General features: G+C 32.2%; 1 protein-coding gene across 1 annotated transcript; it reads right to left on the bottom strand.

Moving 5' to 3' along the window:
* Nucleotides 1-496: 496 nt before the first annotated feature.
* On the bottom strand, nt 497-2,914 carry LOC148302643 (cytochrome P450 4c3-like). The gene is made up of 3 exons (XM_088271304.1): nt 2,685-2,914; nt 2,293-2,489; nt 497-735 (listed from the first exon to the last, which is right to left on the bottom strand). Exons 1-3 carry the CDS (start codon nt 2,897-2,899, stop codon nt 566-568), a joined length of 582 nt encoding a protein of 193 aa, XP_088127430.1. The 5' UTR covers nt 2,900-2,914; the 3' UTR covers nt 497-565.
* Nucleotides 2,915-9,297: the final 6,383 nt, after the last annotated feature.

Genomic DNA, 9,297 nt, shown 5'->3' with positions numbered 1-9,297 from the left:
AAATTACAGTACTTACAGTTTCATTTAATAAAATCTTCGAAGTAATTTTTAATAATTTATTGTTCTCAATAAAACCTTTTATAACATCAAAATAAACGACAAATAAAAAAATATAAATGTAATGATACTAAAAATGATAATATCAAAAATACACAGGGGTGTAATTCTGACAACACACAATATCCTATACATACATAAAAAAAAACCTCCAAAGAAATACAAACCGAGAAAAAGTAACAAATCAGGTAACAAACAGAAGTAGCAAAAATCAGCAATATTTAAAATTAATCGAGTTATCCAACAAAACATAGGGATTTCACTACAACTTAAGTGTTTTACGTTAAAAATAAACATAAAATTAAAAAGGCATGTATTTATTAAGTCTTATTTTATAACACACAAAATCCCATACATAATACCAATATACCATAATTAAAACCTTTACTACGTAAATCAATTAAATAAACTTACAATTTACCTACTGGTGAAAAAACAAACCAATGAAAATAAGTTAAAGTACATAATAAAATCAATAATTAGCCACCGTTTGTAGGCAAAACCGATTTCAACACCTTCGATTTCTTTTTGTAATTTTCATGTTGTATCCAATGGCACTCCGCAGCGATATATCGGCATGTACAGGGAGACTTTCAATCTTATGGTCGGAATACAATTCGAAGTTTCTGATGATGTATTCGGCTGCAGTCTTCCATACATCCAAACCGAATGCTTGCCCTAAAAAATATTTAAGAATTTATTTATTTATTTAAACTTCATGTACAGAAAATAAAAAGTACATTGGCGGCCTTATTGCTAAAAAGCAATATCTTCCAACCGACCAAAGACGGACTAGTGATATTGATGAAAACGTTTGATACCATATATAGCCGTTTGCAATCAGAGGGTAGATAGTACTTGAACATTTAAAAAACATAAATTACAAATTGACATTTAAAAAAAACAGAAATTACATATTAATATACCGATTACCAATTAACAAAAGACGATAATAAGGAGGGCAAAGGAAGAAAGGAGTTTAGGGAAGGAGGTAGAGGGAGGAGGTTTGATCGACAGTTATAGAATTATATGAGATCGATACACGTGAGCCTTCATTCCAAACCAAGCTTTAATCTAAAACTACATATAAATGCAATTTTATATAACAATGCTTCTATTTGATAAAAAAATATTGAATCTTTTATTTTGTAAATAATAATAATAATATAAAAAACACTCCGAGCTTTTTTCACATCTTTACATTTAGTTGAACATGTCCTCCATTCATTCCATTGTTTTATTAAAAATATGTAGTCAATTCATAGCCCGCGTTTAGTGTCAAATAAAATCTCATGTCGGTTTATGAAATGCTTTTAAAATTAATAGTTTTTTTTCCAGTAAAAAGACATTTTTGAATATTAAAAACAAATATCTATACAAGGCAGTGCAAAAGGTTGAAATACCGAAAATAAGGTTAAGAGGAACTTCCGAAACTAGAGAGTAGAGAGATGATGGTATATACCAGGGGTCGGCAACGTGCGGCTCGCGAGCTCTTTGAGCAACTCTTTAAGCAATTTGTGTGACTCTTTCTTTGCCAAATTCAAAATGACATTTTTAAATGAATTTTTATTATTTATTGTTATTCTGTGCTTAAAAGAAATATTTTTTAAATTTATGTTTGTATTTTAGTTTTATTCGGTATTCTGTACTAAATAAATTTAAAATGCATTCATAAATACATCAATCGTTGAATGTTAAAAGATACTTTTAAATATTTTTGACCAACAGAAATACTTAAATAAACTGTTTTTTTTTTTTAAATGAAAAAGGGTGTTTTCAAAAAAAATAATTTCGCTGATTCATACATCTATATTAGGTGTATAAATCTCCGTAAAAAAACTGTCTGTGAATTAAAATCTGTTATTTAAAAATACTTGTAGATTCCTTTAAACATTCAATTAAGTTACAATATTTTTAGTGTGTCCAAATACTTGTTCACAAATCTGGATTACCTCCTTATAAGAGTTATTTTTCATATTATTTTTGACATCTTATCACAGATGAAGAAGAATATGCCCCGTAAATGTCCAGACTTCCATTTTCCTCTTCATCTTTGATGAGATGTCAAAAAAAAATATTAATTAAATTGTTGTAAATTAAAAATAAACTCCCCAAAAATTTCGAATTCATTTTGCTACTCACGTTTGGCTCTTTTGGCCCAAGAGGTTGCCGACCCCTGGGTATGTACCGATAAAATGTTGAGTTATTTAGTATATAAAATAACATTAAGCTTACCAATGCAGTCTCGTTGTCCAGCGCTGAATGGCACATAAGCAAAGTGTGGCCTCTTAGCTGATTCTTCAGGCAGGAATCGTTCGGGGATGAACGAGTCCGGCTGCTTCCAATACTTAGGGTTCTTATGAAGAAGATAGTTGCAGAGAATAATTGTAGCACCGGCGGGCAGTGTTGTATCTCCTATTAATAAAAAAAATTAATACTAAATATGACAGACCTTTTATAAATCTAGGTTTTCCAATACTTAGGGTTCTTATGAAGAAGATAGTTGCAGAGAATAATTGTAGCACCGGCGGGCAGTGTTGTATCTCCTATTAATAAAAAAAATTAATACTAAATATGACAGACCTTTTATAAATCTAGGTTTTTAGTAAGGGATTGTGAAAACTCACTGCTTTTCTTGAACAGGTCCTGTTGGGAAAAGACGCATGGTTTCATTCAAGCACATGTCTAGGTAAGGCATTCTGGAAAGATGCTCAGAGGTGACTTCGTCATCTATGTCATCCCCCAATGCTTCCTTGATCTCATTCCATAGCTTGTCTTGGCATTTCTTGTGCATTGCCACCAGTAACATAAACGAACATAGTTGAGTGTATCCAGTATCCATTCCCTAAATAGACATTATTGTACAGTATTTTAAAACAAAATGAAAGAAACATTTATCACTATATTTACTAAACTTTTAATACAGAATTTATATGTACACGCTTTAAATTTTAATTTGTAATGTACATGTTAATTATAATTAAATAAATTGAATTGCATTTAATTGAAAAAAAAATGAAAAGGCGTTCAATCCAAAAATGCCAGACAAGCTTAAGGGAAAAGTCTAACAAACAATTGTCATACCCGCACTCCTCTATGGCTCCGAATGCTGGACAATGTATAACACCTACTCGAGGCAACTAGAAACTGCTGAAGTGCGAATGCTCAGATGAGATGAGATGATAAATGAGATGTCAAAAATTAATATCTCTTTCTGTTTTGTTCGACTCCAATTTTATTTTTTTTCTTCTTATTACTCTACCGTTTCTGTTGTGGGCAGGGTTTAAATTTTTATTTAATATGAAGACGTTTGAATATAAAATTAACACTGTTTATTTACACCAATAATAAGAAAGAAATTCTATAAATGATGTGAAAGGGATGCTAGGTGGCGCCGCAGTCGGACAATGAAATTAACCGCACAGCAAATGGTCGGCAAACGTATTAGCCAAAGAGCCAATTATATATATTACAACGATTTGAAATTTTCATGGGAGTCAAATCTGTTTGCAATTCTAGTACACCTTAATCATAATTTTTGACCTTTATTGAATTACGGGTACGCCCAATAAAACTAAAGAAAGGATTTTATTCATTGATAAAAATCTTTTGAATGTAAGGTATCCCTAAAACACTACTTATTGTGAATAATGAAATTATTGGCCCATATTTTTTTTAAGACGATGCCAGCCAGAATGTCACAGTCAATGGAGAGTGCTACAGAACCATGATTACTGACTTTTTCGTACCTCAGTTGTAAGGCATCGATGTGACAGAGCTGTGGTTTTAACAAGATGGCGCTACATGTCACACGGCGGGTGCCACCATCAATTTATTTCGGGAAATTTTAATATGTATACCCATAAAAAAAAAGCCAGTATATATATGATAGATAAGTCAAATATATCTTTTCTCTTTCAATCCTCAAATTGTACGATTAAAAATATAAAAGTAAATACTATGAATGGTTTTCTCTCACCAGTGTGGCGATTAAAGCTACCAAGCTGAATGGCATTTCCCAGGATAGGAAGTGCGATGGGTCCAGGAAGCTTTAAGCTGAGGATGTACAGCTTACGGCGGCTCCACAGCACCTTCAGGAGCCATATTGATAGCACCAAGATGAAGGTCCTGAACACGACAGAGGACCATAACTCTTGAATCACCGACAGCATCTTGGAACCGCTTGGAATATATTTTTTATAAGTTAAAGATAAATGTATAAAAAGAGTTTTATTTACATTTCTTGGTGCAATTAGGTCGATATGATATTTACTTGAGGTATATATATATATATATATATATATATATATATATATATATATATATATATATATATATATATATATATATATATATATATATATATATATATATATATATATATATATATATATATATATATATATATATATATATATATATATATATATATATATATATATATATATATATATATATATATATATATATATATATATATATATATATATATATATATATATATATATATATATATATATATATATATATATATATATATATATATATATATATATATATAGATATATATATAAATAAATCAAATATTTTTGTGTGTTACATAAAATGTTTAATTGAAAAGATTTTATTATTGATTTATTGGACCTAAAAATGAAGTTTCTAGTCAAACCTGTATTTAAAGTCAGCTTTTGGGGAACCATTAAAAAAATTAATAATTTTCCTTATCATTTTCATAAATTTATTGGCCTATTGGTGATGTTCGACAAAGAAATATAATAAAAGACGTTTCAAGGATTATAAATTTACAATTTACTGACAAGCGCGTGTGTCATGAACCGAGAGATTTGGCAACAAAAATGTTAAATCGAATTACGTTTAAGAAGAACAACCAGTTTTAAAAACTGGTTATAACACAGTGGTTGGTAAATAAACACGGCGTATGAATGTGAACAAGAGATTTAATATTTAAAGCATTTACTTTGTGGTTACTCATTTTAACATTTTTTAACATAAGTTTTAGTAATGTTTATATATAACCACTCACCGTCACATCCATAGGTTAATAAGTTCAAGCTGAGTTAAGGTAGTTTGGGTTAAAAAGTCATACCATAAAATTGAAACAAAAACTTAAAAGAAAGAGGTGAATTTTTAATGAACTCTTTCATAGGTATCTTCTCTTACAGTCTCTTTAAGAGTAAGTACCTACTTAGAATTAGTTATGTTAAATAACGTGAAGTTAGATATAGCTAAGCAAGTCCAAGTTGAGTAAAGGTAGTTTAGCTTAAAAAGTCTTACCATAAAAAATTATAAAAAATCAAAAGAAAGAGGTGAATTTTTTAAAAACTCTCTTTAGAGGTATCCCCTCTTAAAGTCTCTTTAAGAGTTTCGAAGAAGCTCGTCCATAGGTTAATTATCTAACACGAGCTTAATATTTTAATAAATGTTCTGTAAGTTGAATTTTAAACCCTTTGACAGTAATGAAGTTTCGTCGGGTAGGAATGTGTGTGAAGAGAAATTGATTACCCTATATGCTAATGCTCTAAATTTTACAATATTATTATTTTATTTAATGTTTCGGCATTCTCTTTGTGGTAAGACATGATAAAATTGTAAAAGAAAAACAGTTGTTTTTTTACCACTTGAGTTTATTTTATTATAACGACTAGTTTCGGAAACTATGCTTCCATCATCAGGTCTAAATATAAACTGTTAATATTTAGACCTAAAGATAGAAGCAAAGCTTCCGAAACAAGTCGTTATAATAAAAAAAAAACTCGAGTGGTAAAAAACAAGTGTTTTTATTTTATTGTTACACAATTATTGTTTACATATTTTTAATATCATATTGATTCAACAATTTTTTTAATGATAACTAAAAGAAAATTTAAATTTTTTTCAAATTTAATAGGGTTAGATTTTTTTGTTGTTGTAATTTTAATTGATTTTTCAGACATTTCTACTTTCATTATCTTAAAATTAATAATGCAGTTCTCCAATAAAGAGACTTAGCTCTTGTGCTTGGAGAGGGACTAAAACTTATTATTTATTGTTTATGTTAGTTGATTATATAATTAATTTTTATTTTAACTATTTTTGTGTGTTTTTCTTCTTCCTGATCCCTGAAGATGACATATTTGTTTTATGATAAAAAAAGCTAACTAACTAACCTTCGCGCCGCTTCCCCGCAGGGATAGGCAGAGAGAATCGAACGCCACACCACTCTGTCTTTGCAAACATTCTTTGCCTCTTCTACATTCATGCATCTCCTCATACATACCCGACGATTATTACGACTCCTGATCCGGCCGCTTTCAAGTATTTGACATACCTGATTGTGCCAAGTTTTCCTCGGTCGTCCTTTGCTTCTTTTTCCAACTACATTCGCCTTATAAATTTGTTTAACCGTTCTTTCTTCACTCATACGCTCCACATGTCCAAACCATCTCAACACACCTTTCTTAATTTTATCGATAATGCTTATCTCAGCCTTACATTCTTTCCTTATTTCATCATTCGAACATCTATCAAACATCGTTTTGCCACACATTCGTCTGAGCGATCGCATTTTGACTGCATTCAGTCTGCTTTCATCCTTCTTTTGCTAACTCCATGCTTCGCTTCCATACATAAGGGTTGGAACCAGAACTCCATTGTGTACTGCCAGTTTAGCTTCCGCTGATTGATTTTTATTTGCTAAAACTGATTTTAGTGCACCATTCACTCTGTTCCCAGCATTCACTCTCCTTTCTATGTCTTTATCAATCTTTCCATCCCTAGAAAACATACTACCCAAATATATGAAATCATCTACCTGTTCCAAAATCTCCCCATTTACCAATATTTCACACTCAGATCTACATTCATCTCTTTCAAAAACCATGATTTTGGATTTGCTAACATTCATCAATAAATCACTTTCCTTGCACACATTATACACTTTTGTCACCAACGTTTGCAGGTCTTCTTTGCTATCGGCAAGAAGAACAGCATCGTCAGCATACAAAAGGCAACAGACAGTCAAATTATTCATTCTAGCTCCAACATTTAAATCTTTCAGTTCTTTCATGCAATTATCCATGTATAGGTTAAACAGCCACGGTGACATTACACATCCCTGTTTTACACCTTTAGAGATGTCAAACCAGGATGAAAAAGAGCCATTTACCCTAATGCATGCAGTGCTATCCTTGTACAAGGATGCAATGCCTTGGATGAGTTTACTGCTTACTCCATACTCAGATAACACCTTCCATAACTTCATTCTATCAACTCGGTCATACGCTTTTTGCAAATCCACAAATGCGCAGAAAAGCTTTTGGTTCTTTCCCAAAAACTTTTCTGTTATATCGCGCAAGGCAAAAATTTGATCCGTACATCCTCTCCTGTTTTATGATAAACATTTTATAATATAAACGTATAGTAATAAATAATCCTGGTTCCAACTCTAATGTATGGAAGTGAAACATGGAGTTGGCAAAAGAAGGATGAAAGTAGACAGAATGCGGTCGAAATGCGATCTCTCAGAAGAATGTGCGACAAAACGATGTATGATAGATGTGCGAATAGTGAAATAAGGAAGGAATGCAAAGCTGAGATAAGCATTATCGATAAAATTAAGAAAGGTGTGTTGAGATGGTTTGGACATGTAGAACGAATGAATAAGGAAAGAACGGTAAAACAAATTTATGAGGCGAATGTTAGTGGGAAAAGAAGCAGAGGAAGACCGAGAAAAACATGGCACGATCAGGTATGCCAAATACCGTAAAGTGGGTATACTTTGCACCATGGGTGATACTTTACACCACCTTCTGTAAAGAAATTGTAGAGCTGGTCATCTCTGATACATGTCATTTTTCATTCTACTTTCTATTGTTTCTGATAGACGGCACTTCAATCTACTTTTTAGTTTACAGAAGTAATAGTCGGTCGCTATTGCTTCAATGCGTTTTTCCTGTCCGAACGTAAAGAAAGCTTTCTGTCTGAAAATTGTGTCCGAAAAAATCCAGTGGAATCAGTATACTGAAACTAGTTACAACAAGTGAGTGGTCTCTAAATCGTAGGTAGATAGGCCCTGCTTTTCTCAAATGCTGTATTTTTTAGTTACGTTGTCAAGTTTATGTAAAAATAATATTTTTTTAAGAACTGACTTGTATTGACCACATTTGGGGTAACATTGCACCAAGTGCAAAGTATCCACAAAAGGCCATAGTTAATTAATTTGATGAAAAGTCTTAAAAAGGCTAGTACAACTTGACATGTTTGCTAAATATCTATTGGTTTTGTGTACTTACTTAATTCCTGATGGTATATTTTTTTCAAAAATGTCAAGAACACACAAACAGCGGCCTTATGCCAGACGATACTGCGATTTTACACCGAAGAGAGTGGAGCAGTGTTTGGAGGCTATTCGAAATGGTACAATCAGTCAAAGAAAGGCTAAAGAAATTTTCAAAATCCCCAGAAGGACGATTAACTATAAGCTCAAAGGTCAGCACACAAAACCTGTGGGAAAACCTCCGATATATGACAAGGGCGAAGAGCAATCCTTCGTAAACTGCATAGTAGACATGAGTGAGTACGGTTTCCCAGTGAGTGTTTTTAACATTCGCTACATTCTAATAGTCTATTTGGATAGATTTGGCAGAAGAGTACGAATATTAAAGAACAACGTACCAGGCTCTGAATGGATAAGATCATTTTTGCAAAGACATAAAACCTTGACTGTTGCTAAAACTAGTCAGTTGCTTAATCGGTTGCCATTAAAAGCGTATGACGATGACGTGCGCCAGAGTTTTCAACAGTTTTTGGAAGAAAACAGATTCAACCCAAAGAATTCAGTCTTAAAACGCAGGAAAACGATACCGATAGAACCAGGTAAGAGCATTGCTCACGATCCAAATGTCGAAATGAACGTTGACGAGACACAAATGCTACCTGAACCAACTACATCAATGATCCCACCTTCCGCACCGAAACTTCCAGCATATCTAGCATTAACTGATTATAGTTCACACGGAAGCTTTGAGGAAGAGGGAGAAGAACAAAAACGATGACTGAAACCAGTTATCGTATTTGTTTTTCCGTTTCATTAGGACCAGTAAAAAAGAAGGTGGGAAAATATGTCGTATTTCATTATGAAGGAGAAAAATTTCCGGGACAGATTTTGGAAATAAAGAAAGACAGAGCTGTTAAATCCATGCAGGAGAGTCTCAAATCGTGAAAGTGGCCGATGAAGGATGA

Source organism: Brachycentrus maculatus, unplaced genomic scaffold (genome assembly GCF_059751285.1).
Source record: "Brachycentrus maculatus isolate JH-2025_06_01 unplaced genomic scaffold, ASM5975128v1 h1tg000427l, whole genome shotgun sequence".
NCBI lineage: Eukaryota > Metazoa > Arthropoda > Insecta > Trichoptera > Brachycentridae > Brachycentrus > Brachycentrus maculatus.
The sequence above is the reverse complement of the archived record's forward strand: the minus strand, read 5'-3'. Positions and strand labels throughout refer to the sequence as shown.

Coding starts and splice junctions, on each gene's coding strand:
- LOC148302643 (XM_088271304.1), bottom strand. CDS start 2,899: ATGGATACTGGATACACTCAACTATGTTCGTTTATGTTACTGGTGGCA. Junction 2,490..2,684: donor GGACCTGTTCAAGAAAAGCA/GTGAGTTTTCAC, acceptor TATTTAGTATTA/ATTTTTTTTATTAATAGGAG. Junction 736..2,292: donor TGGACAACGAGACTGCATTG/GTAAGCTTAATG, acceptor AATATTTTTTAG/GGCAAGCATTCGGTTTGGAT.